Source organism: Cicer arietinum, chromosome 1 (assembly GCF_000331145.2).
Source record: "Cicer arietinum cultivar CDC Frontier isolate Library 1 chromosome 1, Cicar.CDCFrontier_v2.0, whole genome shotgun sequence".
Taxonomy (NCBI): Eukaryota; Viridiplantae; Streptophyta; class Magnoliopsida; order Fabales; family Fabaceae; genus Cicer; species Cicer arietinum.
The window spans coordinates 45,629,215-45,650,356 of record NC_021160.2 but is presented as its reverse complement, the minus strand read 5'-3'; the positions used below and the strand labels follow the sequence as shown (position 1 = coordinate 45,650,356).

General features: G+C 31.6%; 3 protein-coding genes and 1 long non-coding RNA gene across 5 annotated transcripts in view; 3 read left to right on the top strand and 1 right to left on the bottom strand.

Annotated features, from left to right (window-relative positions):
* The first annotated feature begins 920 nt into the window (after positions 1–920).
* On the top strand, positions 921–2,136 carry LOC101494729 (VQ motif-containing protein 4). Its single transcript, XM_004488670.4, has one exon. It carries the CDS (start codon positions 1,140–1,142, stop codon positions 1,887–1,889), a length of 750 nt encoding a protein of 249 aa, XP_004488727.1. The 5' UTR covers positions 921–1,139; the 3' UTR covers positions 1,890–2,136.
* A 3,270-nt stretch (positions 2,137–5,406) lies between these two features.
* LOC101495055 (probable bifunctional methylthioribulose-1-phosphate dehydratase/enolase-phosphatase E1) lies at positions 5,407–14,053 on the bottom strand. Its single transcript, XM_004488671.4, has 12 exons — positions 13,760–14,053; positions 12,256–12,392; positions 11,405–11,500; positions 10,272–10,391; positions 10,056–10,145; positions 9,635–9,811; positions 9,267–9,422; positions 8,166–8,315; positions 7,986–8,087; positions 6,631–6,740; positions 6,429–6,547; positions 5,407–5,594 (listed from the first exon to the last, which is right to left on the bottom strand). The coding sequence occupies exons 1-12, from the start codon at positions 13,980–13,982 to the stop codon at positions 5,503–5,505; spliced, it is 1,572 nt and encodes a 523-aa protein (XP_004488728.1). The 5' UTR covers positions 13,983–14,053; the 3' UTR covers positions 5,407–5,502.
* Positions 10,765–11,191, top strand: LOC140919326 (uncharacterized). Its single transcript, XR_012162029.1, has 2 exons — positions 10,765–10,901; positions 10,984–11,191. It is a non-coding gene; the product is annotated as an uncharacterized lncRNA (long non-coding RNA).
* A 2,095-nt stretch (positions 14,054–16,148) lies between the features above and the next one.
* The window catches only part of LOC101495384 (uncharacterized), a 7,447-nt gene continuing 2,453 nt past the window's right edge, over positions 16,149–21,142 (top strand). For both annotated transcript variants that reach the window (XM_012712454.3, XM_004488672.4), the window contains exons 1-9: positions 16,149–16,529; positions 17,312–17,376; positions 17,522–17,620; positions 18,217–18,349; positions 18,522–18,581; positions 18,718–18,777; positions 19,106–19,228; positions 19,956–20,027; positions 20,329–20,466. In XM_012712454.3, coding sequence (XP_012567908.1) covers positions 16,308–16,529; positions 17,312–17,376; positions 17,522–17,620; positions 18,217–18,349; positions 18,522–18,581; positions 18,718–18,777; positions 19,106–19,228; positions 19,956–20,027; positions 20,329–20,466 — 972 coding nt within the window. In that variant the 5' untranslated portion in view covers positions 16,149–16,307. The remainder of the gene's footprint in view (positions 16,530–17,311; positions 17,377–17,521; positions 17,621–18,216; positions 18,350–18,521; positions 18,582–18,717; positions 18,778–19,105; positions 19,229–19,955; positions 20,028–20,328; positions 20,467–21,142) is intronic.

Sequence of the window (21,142 nt, the reverse complement as noted above, 5' to 3'; positions counted from 1 at the left end):
ACTTTTAGTGTAAGATTTTGTAAGTTCACAGTCATTAAATTTAAAAAAGATTATAATAAAAATTTTACAACAGATACATTCTTATAATTTTATTATTTAACATAGTTGTGTATTGATTTATAACAAACAAATTCACGATATTACCATATAAGTTTATTTTGTAACTACAATTTTAAAGTGATAGTAAAAGTTAAAATGATGAAATCTATATATATATTTTTTTACAGATAAATGATAGATTCTCATTATATATCAGTGTAAAATTAATTTACAATGAAAATGTATTGTTTTACTATTTTTTTAATTATGTTATTGATGTGAATATTTTAACTACTTTTGTTGATGACTAGTTTTTCTTGAAAAATATGACCGATTATTTTAATGGAACTTCCTTTCTCAATTATAATTTTTTTAAGGTAAATTTTTAAGTATTTTTAAGTGTAATTGAATATCGGTATCCCTAAGTCTAAATCTATTTTGAATTTAACTTATTTCAAAATTAATTAAATATTAAATATACAAAATAATGACATAATTTTATATGATTGATTATTGAATATCATATCCAATCAAACTCAAAAATATGAAAATATTAACCTTTTTTCTTAAAACATTATTTAAAGTATCTAAATCTTATTCTACTAATATCAAAGAGAATTATAATAAAACTTAAATCACTTAAAAATATTGACATTGTTAAACTAAAAAAATTTAAATTTGAATTCAAAATCTGAATTTAATTTTATAGTGGTGATTGTCACTTAATGAATCACCAACTAAATAAGTCACAACTATTGTAAACAAAATTGTAAAGATCTATATCAACCACCTTGATTAGAAAATGAAAAGTTTGAATAGTATTAGCATAAGAAAAAGAAAATAGTATATAGAAAGAGGAAGAGGCACAACAAAACAAAACAAGGTCACAATAAGCAACACTCACCCTCCCCCATCCCTCATTCTTTCCTCAAAACCTTGTTTTTCACTCTTTCACATTTCTTTCTCCAATCTCCACCCAAACCACCCCTAACCCTTTATTTTTTTTCCTCTCTTTCTTTCAAAACAGATATTTGTTAGTTACTTTAGTTTAAAGAGAGAGAAAAAAAAACCATCTTTCTTTCTCTCTCTCTCTCTCATCAATGGAAATCACCTCAAGATTTCATGAGAGAGAGAATCCATCTCTATCTCCAATGAACTCACCAAAAAGCAATGTAAGCAATTGTATGAGTAGCAGCAACAGTAACAGCAATTGCATCCAAATTCAAACACCACCTCTCACTCCAAAAACAACAATCCCTAGATCTGATTCAAACCCTTACCCTACAACTTTTGTTCAAGCAGACACTTCAACTTTCAAACAAGTTGTTCAAATGCTAACAGGTTCATCAGAAAAACCAACAACAAAACCTAATCAACAACAAGATCTACTTCAACAACAACAACAACAACCACCACAATCATCATCAAGAAACTTCAACATCCCACCAATCAAAACAGCACCAAAGAAGCAAAGTTTCAAACTTTATGAAAGAAGGAACAGTCTCAAGAACAGTGTCCTCATGTTAAACACCCTTATGCCAAATTTTGCAGCAAACAATTCTGGATTTTCACCAAGGAAATTACAACAACAACAACAACAAGAGATTCTCTCTCCAAGCTTGCTCGATTTTCCATCACTTGCTCTTAGCCCTGTAACACCATTGAATGATGACCCTTTTGATAAATCCTCACCTTCATTGGGAAACTCATCAGAGGAAGACAAAGCTATAGCTGAAAAGGGTTTCTATTTGCACCTCTCTCCAATTACTACACCAAGAGAGTCAGAACCACAGCTTTTGCCTCTTTTCCCTGTTACTTCTCCTAGAGTTTCATCACAATCAACTTCTTGAATTGATTGTTGTGTAAAAGATTGTAACTTGCTATGTGGGTTGTTTAGATTGAGAGAAATTACTACATGGGTTTTGAAATTTGAGTGATTTCAAATGCCCAACAAGAAAAGGTACATAGCTTGGTTTTAATTTGTTGTAAAAGTGGATTTCTTTCCATGAAATTATGGTAAGACCCTTTTTTTTTTTGGTAAATGAAAGAAGAAGAAAAAAATGTCTCTTTGTCTAATGAATTTTGTTTTTCTTGATATCCCTTGAATAGTTCTTCAATTATATTATTTATTTTTGGTAAAAAATCACATCTTAGGAATAATCATAAGATGATATGTCTCTTTAATTCATTATAAAATCACATCTTAGGAATAATCAATGAGGTTTTTACCAAGTATTTATGTATGTGTGAATCATGTTTCACACCAACCACATGTGAAGTTGTGTTCAGAGATTAACAGAATCCAAAGAAGGCAAAGAGAAGAAAAAGGGATTTTCTTTTTGTTGATGAGAAAATTAAGGAAGCTTTGAAGGGACATTGACACATAATACTTAAAATCAGTCTTCAGAAGGACATAACATAACCATGTACTATGTTGTCATCATCAAAGAAAGATGCACCAACAAGAAGGTGTGAAGGTTGAGGGGGTCCATCTTCTTTGATATGCCACTTTAGTCTAATAAGTAGTATTGATAATCCGTGCAGCGCATGAGGAGAAATCCATAGGTAAAATAGTTACGATTTATAATTTGTCTTGTTCAGTTATTGATCAAGAATAATATTTTAACAAAATGGTTTGGTTTTTTTCTTGTTTTCATCACTCTTATTTGAAGAAAAACAATTACTGTATCAGTTTTCAATATCCCTTTCTGATCAAGAAGTAAAGCAAATACTTTCTTTCTTTGCATTTTTTTAAGTGCAAAACGTTTATGCATAATTTTAGTACACCAACTTCTTGTACTTCTTACAACCTAGACAATGGACCTATGTATGTGTGTTTTGATCATAAAAATTGTATTTTGTACTAGAGGATCTATGTCTGTGTTGATCATTAAAATTGTTCAGAACAGTTATCCTTATGAAACCATGGAAATTCTCACAATGGACATAAATTTCAAAACATGCTAAAAGAAAAATGTTGGTGTTGTGATATGAGAATGGAAACAAGGACAGCAAAATTAAAAGGAAAAAAATAAAAAGCACTAGAATGTTACTAGTTGTTTGAATTTTTGTTATCACATCTAATTCAGTGACCATATTATGGAAAATTAATGTCAAACACAAAAGATGCAGCTGAAATTGCAGTCACGATACATATGCAAAGATATCAAAAACCTTGATGTCGTTCGAAATCCGTTTTTCAAAATCTTGCATCTATAATTGAAAGTTTCAAATATTTGTAGTTGTGATCCAATCACATTAGAGAAAAAGGAGATGTTGGAAAAAGAACTTCATATTGAAAATGTCTTTGGTCTCAATAGATCTTTTAGTGTTGAAAATTTATTTGGCCATATATATAGGTAGAGATTCACAATAAATTTTGTATCTATATAATGATTTGGTAAGAATTGAAATTTATCTATCTTAAAGAAAAATCTTTCTCTAATGACATAACAGAATTTTACGACATTATTTTTTCTATGTGCTCTTTCATAGTTGCATAGAATCTTTACTTAGACAACATAGTAATCAATGTTCTATGGGATTACCAACAATTTATATTTTATAATAATCATGAACCAGCCAAAAATGTTTCTTTTCTCTTGTTTTCTTTTCCACACTCTTTGTTCTTGTTTAATACATTTAAATTTTATTGGATTCAATGAGTAGCATTGCAGGGTTGACAAAATGACAAAGAGAGAAGATTAGATAGAGAAAGTGGGACTTTTTGATTACAATCATCATGCTAAGAGATAGTGAGGCTAAAAAGAAATTATTCTCTCTCTATGATCATAACCGTGTAAGTATATGCAGTCATAGACATCTCGACCATTAAAATAAGATTAGACCGTCTATATTTTTTAATTTCACTAATTTAAATTTCAAAAAATTCAAAATTTACCTTAAATTATAAATTGTCTTATCTTTATCGAACGATTTAAATGTGGGATTGTTTATGGTCACATCTCATCCAATCCAAATAAAAAAAAAAAAAAAGAAAACTACATGTAAATTACAAAAGCAGGGAAAACGTGAAGACCACCACCCTTTTATCTTTTTTCTTTCTTCTTTTTAGACTTTCCTTTGTCATTTAGGTACATCTTGGTTGGACCAAATTGCTGGTGATACATTGAACAACAAAACCGCCAATATAAATTTTTTTTTCTTTTCCAGTTTTTATGCAACTTTCAAAGTTCAAATATCTGACACCACTTTTTTGACAAAGATAGGAGCTAATTAAGGTGGTTTGTGAAAATACCAAGTTGCTATGACCACATGCTTAGAAGGAAACCTTTTCCTTATTCAAGCAAATATAATAAGCACTTTATATTGAATACATATGAATCAAATTGAATGTTACTTGAAATTAGGCATGTTGTCTGCTACTCCATGTTATATGTGGAAATAGATAGCAATGACAAAAAAAAATAGATTTTTCTTTTTTAATATTTTTTGGTGCAAGTAGAAAAAGGGAAAGTGGGAATAATGGAGGATCAAAATAGTCTTAAGGAAAATGGGTTGGTGATAACAATGTTTTGGAGGGTTGTCTTGTTCTATGATAAAACATGCTACACTTGTTCATGGATGAAAAGCTTGTAAGGTACCTATTTTAATTTGACAAGGGCTTTGTTTTGGTGTGGTTGAATAATTGAATTTGTTGTTGAATAGTACTATACACCTTCTAGTCTTTATGATTTAATGCCCCATAAAAATATAACTCCTTCAAAGTTCAAGATAAACGGCTGGAGAGAAAAAGTCATATATAAATAACAATATTTTTGAAGTGGTGTAAATGTTCTATGATATAAGAAGATAACTTTTATATAGAGAGGGTGTTTTGACTAAACTAAAGTACGACTAATTCATAGTTTTTTTTAAAAAAAGTATGACTAATTCAAACTAATTAAATTTTATTTTAAAAAATTAAAGTCATTATCAATTTTTTTTTTTTGCTGTCCAAGAAATTCTTAGTCAAAACTTGAAACTAATCCTTCGAATTAAGGAGACTCGTTTAAGGGACCAACCTCTCAACAAATGTTTTTCCATTCACACTTGTTGGGAGAGGACTGTGAAATTATTTTGAAAATATAAATAACTGAAATTAGGAGAGAAAGCTTATAAATAAAGAAATTTGAAATAATAATTTTAAGAATATAATAACCTGAAATTTAAAGAAAAATGTTTATAATTAACAATAATAAATCGTTTTGACTCAAAACCTATTCACAAGTAAATCTTTTTTGCTACTAAGAATGCCTCGTCTGAACATGAATGTGCCTTATATAGTAATATGCTAATGAAAATGCATGCAACATAACCATATTTTAATTTTTGGAAAGTAGGCGAGGTAAATTTGAAACTTGGACAAATTCAAAATACATTATTTCATTTCGAGAAGTAGACATTACAATATCCTTTAATAGTCATAATGTTCAATATCATCAAGGATGACTGCAACTACTCTTAGATCTCTGAGAAGGATTTGACTGTCTTGAACCCATGATTTTCTGGGAGAGGTCCATTTCCAGGTCGAATAGAAATTATCACCTCCAAACCTGAAACATAGATAATTGTCGACAAATCGATGTGCAGGCAAAGTAAGCAGTTTCTTTTTTAGTTCATATAAATTGAATCTCAAGGGAAGGCCAAAAACTCCTCTAACATACACCAAATGGAGGGTTTCACTCACAACCATTGGCCTTTGTGCATGGTGGTAAATCTTGATTATAGCAGGCAGTTAGTTAGCCCCAAAAGGCAAGCGAACTATTGTAAAAAACTCAAGTCTCACATTGGCTAGAGATACTAACTAATAAGAGCTTATAAAGTTTGGGAACTTCTTATCCTGCAAGTTGATTATGTGAGTTTGAACTAAGCTCAAAATCTAAGATGGCATCAGAGTGTATCTTAGTTTCGTTCACTCGCCAAGTTCATTAGTGTTGAACGTGTGAAGGTGTACTGAAAAAAACCAAGTCCTACATTGACTAGTGAGGGCACCTAGTAAGAGCTTACAAAACTTAGACACTCCTGGTCTTACAAATTGGTTTTGTGATATTAAGTTAGGTCCAATGTGCATAAGTGCAATTGGTGTATAAGTGGATGAAGTTCAAAAAGACTATTGCAGCATTTATGAACCAAATTTGATGCTAGTTTTCTATTTCATGTAAATCATGATGTGACATTTTCTTGTTTACCATAAGTAAAAATAATTTAAACTTGAAGTTTAAAATAAAGGACTAAATTCATATTGTCTGCATTGCAAGTAAAAAAATTTAGTCACTATAATCATGTGAAACTAGGGTTATAGAAAATGTAACAAGCTTTATAAGTGGTGGACAAAATTTAACTCAAGATATATGATGGGTTAAGATTCAGAAAAAAAATGCTCATACCTGCTGCCTTTGCAGCTGTAGCTTCTTGATATACGTCGGTGACAAATAAAATATCTGATGGCTTGTCAACACCAAGTGACTGAGAAATTTCAACATAACTTTTTGTCTCTTTTTTGTTCCTACAAAAGAATTTTTTACATGAACATAGGGAACTTTAGACAATTATCAAAGGGAAACATCAATATCAGCATTACGGCATTACCCCACTGTGGTATCAAAAAAACCAGAGAGAAATTTTCTTAGGTCCCCATAGTTAGTTTTTCCAAATATTAGCCTTTGCGCCAACCTGCTACCACTAGAATATATGTACACCTGTTGCATATAGATAACAAATAGTAATTGAAAGGCAAGAAAATAAGCTCTCCAAATACTAGATAAACACTGCATACATAACATTATGTGATTGCTCAAGTTGTTTCATTCTTGGCCAACAGAAAATAACAATTGCTTTATGCTCAACAAATGTTGCCCGAGAGAAAAATTTGAGTATTTTTAAAATTAAACGAATAACAGAGATCCATTTGAATTTGTATAAAACATTAATTTTATACTAAATTTATAGGTCATGTGGCCTTTTATAATTTTACCATATTTCAATATGTTAAGAGTCCTGAAAATTGCTAGTTGATATGACCTGAAAATTTGTTTATAAATGAGAGACATCTTTCACCTTACAAGCCGATTTTGTAAGGGTTGAGTAAGACCCAACCCAAATTTTAAGATGATATCAGAGCTTTTCCAAGATCAGTTGGGCCACTTGCATAGGGCCACTTGCATAGGGCCACCAAATCAAGCTCCAGATCTCTAGTTTGAGGTGTGAGCAAGGTGTGTTAAGAGTCTCAAGTTAGATGAGATATGGCCTGAAAATATGTCAAGAAATGGAAGACATCTCTCACCTTACAAGATGGTCTTGTAAAGGTTGAGTTAGACCAAACCCAAAATTTAATTAAGACTATATATATATATATATATATATTATGGTATTTGTGTCTTGTCTGTCATAATTGCTGAACTGTCTCTTCAGGCCAAATCTTTATGCGTATTTCCTATGTAACTTGATAGTAGGAATGTGATGCCAGTTTAGTGGGTCCATGGGTGAGTCTACATGTGACACAGAAAAGGAATGGTTTTATGGTAAGATAAAAGAGATAAGAATGTAATGGGTGGCTGAAAGTGTTAAACATGTGTTATAAAGGAATTTTGCTTCGGTGGGGACAGTCCAAACCCAGGGGCCCACTGTAGGCACCTATGACCAAACCAATGGAAAGAGGAGAGTTGACATAGAAAGAGTATAAGTAAGACAATATAAATGGAAATTCAAATAAAATGGTTAAATTCTATTGGGTATGGAGAGGCATCATGTACTCACACAGCCACACACTTTCTGCATATATCAACATATGGTCATCTTATACCCTTGTACCAAACATTGACATCTTGCTTATGCATCAAAGATGCCTAGGGTTAAAATACATGAAAAAGGTAGCAACAATCTTTAAAAAAGTTAACAAGGGAAACGAAAAGAGGTATAGAACTAATATAACCAGTAAAGACAACCTTTATGCCCAAGGCATTCCACTTTTCTAGAGCTTCGGGTACATCATCAAAAACGATTCCCTCCAATTCATCATTTGCATAACCAGTTTGCCATATATGACCCTGCATAGCTAATTATCAGTAATATATAAAATATGAATTCAACAGATAAAAGAAGTCTGCACAATTAGGCTTAACTACCTGCAACTCTTTTAATGCAGTGATCTTTCTGTCCGCTTTGATCATAGCATCCACATTAGCAACTAGAGCAGCAATAACCTCCTCTTTCCCAGCATCATCTGAGGGGATAGGTACAGCACTGGCAATCCCTTGCTCAAGGTCACTCTCAACCTGTTTTCGAAACAAAAGAGAAGTCAACCCATCAGATTATCTAAATGCATGATATAAATAAGATCTCCGTATCTCAATTGGTGAAAGCTTGTTATCCTTTTGTTTGGGACACAAATTACACTAAGGAATGTGGGCTGGTCCCTGGCTTCCCTACTTCCCTATTATTAGCATACAGTTCACATGTGAAACTTTTGGATGAATCTAGTTTTCAGTTTTCACGAATTTCTTTACAGATTCTTAAAGCATGAAACAAAATGAAAGCAAGGTAACATTTTCATTATTTTGAATTTTGTTTCCCATACAATTGAAAACAGAAAACAAACTAAAAACAAGGAGAGTTTGTAACTAAAAGTGAAAAGAATAAATTAAAAAAAAAAAAAAAAGTTTTGTTAAACCAATTAGACCCCTTTATTATGAGCATAAGCTCAAAAGGAGAGTTAATCCAAAAGACCGTTCTTGTTGGTGGGGTAACCACAAGGCTTTATAGCCTTACTTTTTAGGTGAGAGTTGAGACTCATAACAACGCAGCCCCTTTTGTTGGTAGGAGAGTTCATCCAAAAGAACGTTCTAGTTGGTGGGATAACCTAAAGGCTTTATAGCCTTACTTTTTAGGTGGGAGTTGAGATTCATAACAATGCAGCCCCTTTCTAGAGCCGACGTCCTACTTTCTTGTTTATCTATTATTTTATCCTTTAATGAACCCCAAAACAAGTATAAATGATGCTAACTTGAAGAAAACATGATAAACAACATTGTCATCAAGGTTTTTAAATTCATGGATGTTTTTCCTTCAAAAGACAACTGAAATTCCACTCTCATCTCCAATATATCATTTCAGTGTCAATATAGCATAACATTCTGCATTACAAGAATGCTACCATTCAAGACCTACCATATAATCCAACTGGAGGAATATAAATACCTTAACCATACAGCCATATAAAATCTTACTTGGGATCGTAGCAACTTGATGTCAGCTTTAGTTTCAGAGGTATCGTATGTTGCAGAAAGATGCCTCCCAACATTATCGCGGGCATATGGGAAGAGAACCTCTGAAACAAATGATATGGGAGTAGTAGTTCCTTCAATATCAAGAACAACACAACGCTGCAATCCAAATAAAGAGGATAATTTACAATATAATTTGAAAATTGAAATTATTAAATTTAATTTAAACTATAAGATAGAACTGCAGGATATGTCAGCATTATCAGTCTGGTAGGGATAGATGATCTTAGTTTCAAGAATTTAAGGAATATAAATACTCACTAATTTATTTTTCAAAAGCTTTAAATAAAGAGAGGATTATGTGAACTCACTGGAAATGGATCGCTGCCACCATTATCTTTCCTTGCCTTTACTGACAGATTTGATTCCCCAGCAATACTTAAACCCCTTCTTGCACTTTGTATCGGACCATGATTTGGAGTCGACCAGTCCAATCCCATTTGATGAAGTTTGATAGCAGCATCAAAGAGGTAATGATAACACTCAGACTGGAAGAAAAATCATCAACATACTAAAAGTGTAACAATTGTTTGAATATATGAAAGTATCTTATAATATCTTAATATTATATTACAGTATCTTAGTTTTTCTCATAGTATTAATTAATTATCTTAAAGTATCTTAGATTATCTCTTAAGATTATATTATATGAAAACTCCATGCAGAGCACACAAATAGGCTTCTTATATAAATTTTATTGCAATTTTCTTGGGGATTATGGAGATCAAAAACCTGAGTTTTAGCACTGATCCATGAGTCTCCCCAAACAAATATCCCATGGTTGCGAACAAGCACCGCTGTTGTTTTTGGGTAGTCTTCGATCTACAAATTGTGAACAAATAGAACAATCAAGTTATATCGCACATGATTTGAAAAAATGTTCATGAAAATTATAGACTTCCCGGCATAAATGTAACATGCATGCAGAACGATCTAAAGGAAACATACTGCTTTAGCAAAAGATTCAGTGAGTTGATGTTCATGAGCCGTGTTATCGATTATGGGGACCACTAGTTCATCATAATAACCATGCCCCTTGATCCCTTTTATCATCTCCATGTGAGTAATCTGCAATTGTGAAGACAACCAGAATCCAATGAGAATAGGAGGAAGACACAAAAGCATGGAGCAAGATATACTATGTGAAGGAGGCATATTAACCATTTCAAAAGTTTTCTCAGAGCAATATGTTACAAGCTGTAACAACACATATCACCATCCTATGCTTGAAATGGTCAGGAAAAAATAGCAACAGACAACATGACAAAGCCAAAAGGAAGCAGGTTGGCAGCTGCCATCTCCAATTCTCCATTCATCCTCTCCCAAAGAAAAACATAAAAATTCTTCATTCAAAATAACGTGTTTAAAATTATTCCCATGTAAGCAGAACATATAAATGCACTATCCCACCAACCCACCCAACCAAGCAAATGTCCATAATTATTTCAGCACTAGAAGCGGATTCAAACTTCCCAATTCTCCGCATAAATTTCTTTGTGCGAGACAGAAGCCAAAAAATTTCAAGAAAGTTACCATGACTGAGAAAATGGTCAGTAACCATATTCAAAGAGGACAGAGGTGATCTGCAAAATGTTCATAACATGTCAATTTTTCTACTTTAGACTTTCTCCAGTTTGTTAATTATTTCACTACTTTTCAGTGGCACACAATGTTTTTTCCTTAAAAACTTGAGTTTTGGAGACTGGAGAGAGAGACTTTCAAAACAAGAGGATAACACAATTTGAGAACTAATTACACCTCCAAGAAGGATGTCTCATGCAAGTATGGGTCATATTATCAAGTACTTGAATATTTTCTCCTTTTCAATTCTTTAAGTATGATAAGGAGACTCCTTCTCTTTCAGTAAATGTTTGCCTGGTTGCAATTTAGCATTTCACAAATAATAATATGCTCAAGCAAAGAGCGTATTTTTGCACTCAGCTGCATGTTCTATAATCAATCTTAAAACCACTCAAAGACAGATGGCAATTAATAATTATGTATCAGCATTTTGAATGTGCGTCTTTCTCAAGACATCAAAAGATTGCAAAACGAAAGGGCATCCATGTACAAATACTTACTCGAAATTCCTTTGAAAAAGGATTGATCATTGTTACGAGACAAGATTCTACCCCATGACTATGAATAACAGCCCCAGCATCACGCTTTTCATATGCCTATAAGGGAAAGCAAAGAAACATATATCAATTGCTAATTTATGCAAGAAACAATAAATTAAAAAACACAAGAATTGTGAGTTTCTAACATCAGCCAATAGTATATTTGACCCAAAAGAAATATCCAAACAAAAATTTCATAGCCACACCATTCATTAGAAAAATGGTAGTTATTTCCTATTGGGAGTGAATATATACAGATAGTCAGATATTAATGTATTATAGCATTTAGCAATTGTGAGTTAAGTAATTGGTATACTATAGAGCACTTGTCAACTGAATTTTACAGACTTACGGTTAATTAATACTATCACAAGTCCAAATATCCAATACTGTTGAGCCTTACTCCAAAATCTAAGAAACACCACCGAAATATTTTAGATGTTAGATAAAAACCTAAATTGTTCATATAAAACCATCTCTTAAAAATATTAAGGTTGCATACTCTGTAGTGGATCGTGTCACATTGTATTACCGTTACTATTGCTATTAGCTTAAGTCTGATAATTGTAGTTATTAGTGGTAGCAATAGTTAGTTATACTTCTGTTAACTTATCAGTTAACTTCAGCAACTATATAATCTCTTCTCTGTTGTAAATTACATTAGTTCGTTTGATACAATGAATTTAAGATTCATAGTTCGTTATCTCTCTCAGTTCATAACTTCAACGTGTAATCACAAAAGAATAATGAGATATCAAACTCTACATGACTAAGATAGTACAGTAATTAATAGAATGTGAAAGCAAACTTACCTTCATGAATAGTGGATCACAATCAGTACACTTGGGAGGCTTATGTGGGTAAGGTTTGGGAGATGGGGCAGACAAAACTGACCCATCGTGAGATATCACATACATATCTTCTGGTTCCATTCTTTCTTTTTGAACAGCTGCACATATTTTTCAGCAAAAACAGAAAACAAAATAATCAAAGCAATGTTCATCTTCTCTTGCAGAAAAAACCATCTCAAATTCTTAACCAACTAGTACTATTACTCCATATTGCAATATGAGTTTGGAATGTCGCATCTTCATTAAATAAAGGAGAGCAAAGCACAGTTTTCTAATTGGTGATATAGATAGATAAAAATCTTGAATTGAAATCCAGCATAATCACATTACATTAAAAACAACACCCAACGGCAGGGAAGAATCTAGAATAGCACTTGTGTCAAACACTTCATGGACACTTTACAATCTTTTAAATTTTTATATCAATAAAAATGAAAGAAAAAAAACAATAATTATTAAAGTAAATAAATAAATAAGGTGATCTAGTATACGAAATGTCACATTTGCCCCATTTACTTTGTGAAAACATTTTCTATTTTCATTTTTTGAAATTTGTGTTAGTTTTACTTACTAACAACGAGATAAGGGACTCGCTTGAAATGAACAATTGTTTACATCTTTGAAAACAATGAAAATACCAAAAGATTGTTTTCATTATTTTTAGAAATGCATCATCTTCTGTAGCTAGCATTTCATCTTATCTCTCTCACAATTGTTCACTTCAAGAGAGTCTTTACCTCCTTGTTAGCAAGTAAAACTAACACAAATTTTAGAAAATGAAAATAGAAAATATTTTCACAAAGGAAAAGAGGCCTAAATTTACTCTAGGACTTTTTAAATGGTTAACTCAATTCACACCCGTGGTTATCACAGTTTAATAAGAGGCTAATGGATATATCAAAATTGGATAACTCATTAACTATCGATTGAATTTTATAAACCACGAATTTAAACATTATTAATCAAGATTTTCAGTGTTCCAGCTACATGTAAATTTGAACGCCTGAAGATGTAAATTTTAAACACCTAAAAATTGTGGTTAATCATGTTCGAATTCATAGTCAATACAGTTCAATAGACGATTAATGAATTAACAGATATCTGATATATCTATTAACCAAATTTAACATTTCAATAATCCAATTGTATTAACCATTTAAAAAAAAATTCAAATTAAGTGTCCCAAATTGATGTTCAAAATAACACCTCTCATCTAGTATGTCTAAGCTCTAAAAAGGTGTGTCTGACAGATTATATTCAATTAATTCATTTTTATCAAATTATTACGTGTGCTTGATGTGTCAGGGTGTCTAAGCTTCACAGGTTATGACGATGCAATTACTTGTGTTAACATTTAAACTTATATTTTGTTAAATTCATCTTAAATTAATTAAAAAACAGAAGTGTCAAATTATCATAAATACTAATTATATATAAAAATGAGAAGAAATGAAAGAGTAAGAACCAGAAGGGGACATGAGAATGAGTTGTTGAGGTTTGGGAATGGAATCATCATGGACTTTGATGCTGATGCTGCCACCAGTTCCTGAAACCCATCCCAAACTGTAGAAGTGGCGACAAAGTTCCGCCATCAGAGCTTTCGTTTCCTTCACTGCTTTCCCTTCCAGATACGCCTGAGACGACGTCGTCCCCACCTTTACTCCGTTCAAACCAATCGCTGCTGCCATTTCTAGAGAGAGAGAGAGAGAGTTCCTTTGTGTGTGTCCTGTGTTGGAATCAATCTGACTCTTCAGTCTTGACCCTTAGAATAAGAATAAACAAAAAAGTTAATTAATTTTTAGGAATAAAAATTTGATACGCATAAAGTAAGTAGTTGATAAAATATTTAAAATAATCAGTCAAAAAAAAAACTATATTCAATTATATGTATCTTTTTAATAGAATTCAATATTATTATATTTCTAAGAATATAACAATAATATGAAATAATAAATTTTCATAAGTAGTACTTTTTTATACTTTAATTTCTCAATTTAATGATGAGGATTTTAATATTTATTATATAATTAATTAAAGAAAATTGTCGCATTTGAGGTTGATATTTAACTTTTGTATAACGAAGTTTAAGTTAAAGATTTTAAAATTTATGTTTTATATTGAATCAAAACTTTTTTAGAATAAGAGAAAAATATCAATAAAATAATTTTATATTGACAATCATAAAAAGCTCCTAAATTTACTAGATCACTATATTATTATAATAGTTTGATAAAATAATTATATAATCAATAATTATAATTGTACACACCGAATAAATTAAGAATATATATATATATAAATATTAGTGATAAAACTGCCATAATTAATTAAGCTTGATTAATTTTTTAAAAACAAAAGTTATTTTAATAGTGTTTATTAAGTGCTATTATAGATGACTCACCTACATGAACACTAAATTTATTCGTAAGTTATCATTTTTTTAATAATTTTAAATTATATTATCAATATAACTTTATATATATATATATATATATTAACCAGATGTGTGGGAAGGGATCATACTTTTTGAAGGTATGTGCTCCCTATGTTTGCTTGCATGTCAATTAGGGTTTGTTATTTTTTACTCATACAAAAAATTTGTTTTATATATACAATCTAAATAATTGGTATTTGAAGAGATTTTAGCAATGTCACATCATAAAGATTGATTATGAATTTTTTCACGTGTTATGGAACATCAATTAAAATTTTCACTCTCTTCAAAAGAGAGAGAAAGAAAATGAGAGATTTTAATAATAGAAATTGAAATTCATGAAGAAAAAATAGAGAATCAATTCTCAGTTTCAATTCGATCTACTATAAAAAAAACATTTCATCATAAGGTATATGCGATATCTTATAAACTTATACACAATTTACAGAGATGAAGACATCATCCATGAAGAGTAGTTTAATTAAACTCGTGCTTAAAATATTCCACTAACTTGAGTATTAAAATGTCTTTTTAGCTATCCAATGTCATACATTACAATTGGAGGTTTCAACCTAATTTGGATTAATGAGTGAATGAAAAATAAAACTTATAATTTGGATTGATGAAATATATGTGATTAATATATTGAATTAATGAACAAAGAATAAAACTTGAGAAATGTGACTATATAATAGTGGCATATATGTAGAAAAAATAAAATGTACATTTCAGAGAAAAAAACGTGATGACTTAACTATTTTGTATACGTAAAAATAATAAAGTAATATATTTTGAAATATTTTGTCTTGCTTCTGGTAAAAAGATTAAATTCTATAACTATAATGATTCAAATTTAAACTAGAGATATAATGTCTAATATAACAATATCAAATCAGCTAAACTATAACCTAAAGACGATTCTATAAAGAGTAAATCATCTATTTCAAAAATATTTTCTCTATCATTCAATGGTCAAATATATCTAATTCAATAATGTTTTTATTAGATTCATTATTTGAACAAGCAATATCTCTTTGTTAATTTTGGATGAAGTTAAGAAGATTTGTATAAGAAAAAAAAAAGAGTATCCCATTGTTTCCTAGTCCATTATTTACTATCCTAAAAGTAGATGATGAGCTTGTTTTTCACGATGTGTGAGTCTTTAACCAAACTTTTATCAGCATCATCCAAACATTTTTTTTTCCCACACAATACACATTTTTTAAATTTAATTCATATAAACTTATAACCATTCGATCTTCAAGATAATTTTGAATTTTATTATATATAACTTAAAAGCATGTAAATAATTATTTTTGATTAGTTGACATTGTCAATACATAAAAAATTATTCTCACATATATTTTTTTTAATGAAAAAGTGATTGTGGGAATAATTTTCATTTTCATAACGATGGAAGAAAATCCCCTAAAATAACATAATTAAACCATATAAACATATTTGAAAATATACATAAGATGAAAATGAGCTAGTGGAATTAATTACAGTCCCTTTCTCTCTTGAAAATCAACTCTATCTATCCATTCCCACACTACACTCCCTCTCTTGGCGCCACGCCATGGCCAAACCAGGCGGTTTTCAACTATTCGTGAAGAATTACTTAGGAGATCGCTACAATGAGTTCAATTCTGCTTATGGTGAAACCGTTAGCGACATCTTTGGTATCCCTTTCAAGATTCTCTTCGCTCCTTTAACTCTCGCTTTCGACATTGCCGGTTCTGCTCCTCGTGGTTTTGGTGTTCCTGAACTTATTTCTAAGTTCTCTGCTGCTTCTGTTTTCGTTAGTTCCTATTTGACCCTTTTGCATTTTAACCTCAAAAATCACTTCTTTTTGCATTTTCCTTATCTGGGTCATTCCCGGAACTACTTATCTTTCTCAATTTTGTATCGTTTTAGGAAAATTAGGATGTTTTGTTGAGGCCCCATTTATGGGCTTGTGGGTTTTAGTTGAAATTAGGAAAATTATAATTTTTTTCTTAGTTTCTGGGTATTTGAGGAAATGGAGATTAAATGTTAATTGCTGTGCTGAAATGAATGATATGTGTTTTGGGAGTTGTTTTCTTTAAATTTGTAATTTGATCAAATTGGACTATTATTGGGCTTTACTATATGAAAAATGCTGATGATATATTCTCTATTGCACTCTGATGAAATTCATATGAGTTCATCAATTGGCTACCACCAAATTTGCCACTGGCTTAATACTGTTGCTTTGTTGAAAATTGAAATGAGTGTTATGTGTTTTGAGAATGTTTTCTTTAAACTTGTAATATGATCAAATTGGATTATTATTTTTTTAATGAAAAATGCTGCTAATACATCCTCTATTGCATTCTTTGATGAAATTCATTTGCGTCTATTAATTTGTCAGTGGCCACTGCCAAATTTACCAAATAATTGAGATTGTACTAAAAAAAATGTTATAGAGCGTGTTGCTAGCATTCTTCTTTCAATATTTGCGGGAATTGCATTGTTTGGAAGTACCACCATGATTAGTTCTTTGGTTTGTTTTTATCTTTATCTTTATTTGTTAATGAATGTTGCTGCATGGCTTGGTTGTAGGCTGTTGCTACTTTGGGGACTTATGATATTGCATTAAACTTGGGAAGGAAGGTGATATGTCAAAGGTGCTGTTTTGTTTCTGTATTATTAGATTAATAGATGATTGTTTTCTCACTTGAGTACTCGATGTGTCTAATCTCTGGTTAGTGTAGTGTTGATTGTTGGCTTTGGAGTTGTTGAAATCTAACTAAATGCTTGTATCAAGAACAGGAACTGTGGAACGTGTAATGGATGGCAGGCCTTGCGGTGTACCATGTGTCGAGGAAGTGGAAGGGTGCACTATCAAGTGAAGAATTGCACTTTGAAGAGGTGAGTTGCTCTCCATGTGGATAAAGCTAAATTTTACATGCATTATTATTCCAATGTAGTTTGGGGGTTGTTTGGTGTTATTGTTGAAATTTTAAATAATGATCTCACAAATGTGTAACAAAATTGATTTCAATCTTATAAATCGAGATTCTAGTCGTATTAGAATTCTCTGCAATCTTTGTTTCTTATGGTCATTTGTGGTTTCCTGTGTAATTAGTTCAAGGAAACTTCTAAAGTAATAAATGATGCATGCGTAAAAGATTCGAGTCTACCTAAAATGGTCTTTTAGAAGGCCCCTTAAGGAAGATCATTCTCACTGAACTTCATAAAAGTTGGAGGTCGATTGAGTATCACACAGTCACACAGAACCAATTTTTGGAAATGCAGAGAAATATCCACTGTTAATTAATTAAGAAAATGTCTACCTGATTTGTATCAATATGGGTATGTAAGATAGTGCAGTAAATTGTTTTTCCGTAAATAATAGTTTCCTCCATTTTGACTCCTTGCAGCATTTTGTAATCATAATTTCATAGGATTCTCTCTTCCAACTAATATATACCTTACATTTTCTTCTTCAACTTATTCACTTTTAGTGGAGAGAAAGCGACTGCTGAATCTGTTGCAGATGCCATTGTCAACAACCGGGCTGAGTTAGTGCATTTACCATCCTCCTTGGATCTTCAGATACCATTACCATCAAAAGACTGTCCGACTTGTGATGGAACGGTATGAACTAAATTCCATGGCTGTTAGACACGGGCATAAAACTTTCCACTTTACATGGTTGTCTTCATGGATACTCTGAAATTGATAATAATTGTAAACATGCTTGGTCTAGTAATTTTGCATGCCAATGCTGTTGTGATTTTTGGTTGAAGAATTTATTGATAATGCACAGGGTGTAATGGGCTGTACCGAATGCAAAAACAAATTGCAACTCAGGATTTCAGCAGATGGTGTGAGTTGTTTCATTAATTCCTCGATGCCTTTTATTTTTCTGAACAATTAATTTTTACTGATTCATATTTCAGACATAAATATCATCTTAAATTTTAATAATTCTTACCATTTTTAAGCACCCTTTCTTTGTTCAGATTATGGAGCCCCCATGGCAAGCTTATAGTGTCTTGGAAAAGATGGATTATCCATATGAGGTCAGTTGTTATTCCTAAATTATAACCTAATTCTATCCAAGCAATTGCTATTGTCATTAAAATTGACAAGATAATGTATACCACTCTCATACTACCAAAACAAACCTTGATCTCAGACATGTAAACTTTCATTTCTTAATCTCTCTATTAGACTATTACCATAGGAGTGAATGTTTCTCTGAGATTTACATTTTACACAAACTATTATCAGTTAAGCAGGAGTTTAACAAGGGAACATAAATTATATTAATTTCACATATTTTCCTGAGAACTGAAATTCTCACTCTTATTTGACATTGTATTCTAAATCCTTTTTTAATATTTTCAGCACATAAGGCACAGCATGAAAGATCCCAGTATTGCTGCGTTTTGGTTGATTACCTTTCCACAGATTATGGGTGGATTTACCTATGGCGATAATGCAAAGCAAGCAATATGGTCACAGTATAAGGTTCGTTGGTTCATATTCCTTCCTATTTTTCATTTTCAGTTCAACTGTTTGTGTATTAACTTTTCCCATTATTAGTTTCAATATGCTTTTATTTTTCCATCTGTATGTCCTTTTTGCTTGTTCAAATCTATGAAGCACGGATACGCTAAAATTAGTGCCGTATCGTACCTGATACGTACCAATACGCCGTACGACGCGATATGTCACTGATACGTATCGACAGAGTATTCGGATTTAAAAACAAAAAAAACAAAATATGTGGGATACATTACTGATACCTCATTGATTCCCCCATTATTATTTAACCACATTCCCTATCCCGTATTAACTTTTTATTTAATATTTAGTAATCTGTTAAAAATTGTATACTAAGTTTGGTTTTTGGTAGACAATGATTTGCAATTTCTATTTTATATGTGCTATTTTTTTATTTTTATATATGTATACTAAATATATCGTATCTTATATTTTTCAATGAATGAAGTATCGCCATATTGGATACGTATCTTATCCGATACCCGTATGGTATTGGTGCAACATAGGTTCAAATTAATCCTTTGTGACCTATCAATGCTAGTACTGAACTACTTGGAGGATAGTTGACATTACATTGTGCTGTGAAATAGAGAAACATCCAGAATCATTTTTTTTTATCAAATCATCAATTCCAAGGTGTTTTTATTTTACCTTCATAAATATATTGTCTTTCTTTTGTGGGCGAGTTTAGGAATCCAGGCGGTATGATCAACTCCGAGATGAGGTGGCCAAGAGGAAACCAGGGTGGGAGTATCTGCAGAATGTAAGTTTCTTATACTCTGCACTAAATATCGTTGCTTGTAGTCATGGCTGATTATGCTCTGGGTTGTGGATACAAGCAGCATTGATGTAGCTATGCAAAATTTGAAATTCATCTAGTCGATAAATGGAAAACTAATTGTCTTTACTATTTTTGTGATAATCAAGGCGATTCTTTAATTAGTTCTGTGCTTGAAATTTTGTGTTATTCATATATTTGAATTTATAGCATTTCAATATTCTTCTTCTTCGCTCTTGCTCATCTGTTGCTTTTCTTTTAATTTATAATCTTACTGTTATTGCAGGCTTTGATATCTATAGATCCTGACCGAGCAAGGGATGATCCTGTCATTGTAAAAAATGTCCCTTACTATAAGGCTAAGAAGGCACTGGAAGCAGATGTTATGAAGCTCGATCCTCCACCAAGACCATCAAATTGGGGTGTATGTATTCACTATCTTCATCTCACATTTGCTAGTTATTCCTTTTTAGTTTTTATAATAATTCAAATTTTCCTATGCTTAAGTGACGTGCATAACTTTCTGTCGCATAATAAGGTGCTTTCTATGATTGTACTTGTTGATTGCTTTCTCTTTTCAGTTGTCTAGAATTGACATATATGACTGTTGACATCCTTGTTATTGCCCCCACATTAGTCCACACATCAGATGTTCAGTTTTCAGCGTGAGGAGTGTCAAGTTCTACATCAACTATAGATAACCTAGATAGTGCTTATAAGGCAAGGACAGTTCTCCTCTTACAAGTCGGTTTGGTGGGGTTGAAATAAACCTTGCATCCAAACTCTGAGAATTACCATAGCTGTATGGACAAGACTACTGTGGTCAGCTTGACTAGTAAACCTGCGAGTTTGTCCGGTTAGCTGTTCTAAACTGGGCTCATATAAGCCCTTTCTATTGTCAAACCTTGGTGAAACTCTTGGGATGAGTACTGGCAACACACTCTCTAACACACTGATCTCAATCACTCTTCGTATTGGTTGAAATTCAAATAGGTTCCATGATTTTGAAAATACATTCCACTAAACTATTTGGGTCCCACATAAATTTAGTTGGAACCATATGAATTTCAACTAATAAGAGGAAGTGAGTTGGAAAGAGT

Excerpts from the sequence above, each read along its gene's own strand:
- LOC101494729 (XM_004488670.4), top strand. The coding sequence starts at position 1,140 with ATGGAAATCACCTCAAGATTTCATGAGAGAGAGAATCCATCTCTATCT.
- LOC101495055 (XM_004488671.4), bottom strand. The coding sequence starts at position 13,982 with ATGGCAGCAGCGATTGGTTTGAACGGAGTAAAGGTGGGGACGACGTCG. Across the intron at positions 10,146-10,271 it reads CTGAATCTTTTGCTAAAGCA|ATCGAAGACTACCCAAAAAC; the intron begins GTATGTTTCCTT and ends CACAATTTGTAG. Across the intron at positions 9,812-10,055 it reads GGATCAGTGCTAAAACTCAG|TCTGAGTGTTATCATTACCT; the intron begins GTTTTTGATCTC and ends TTTTTCTTCCAG.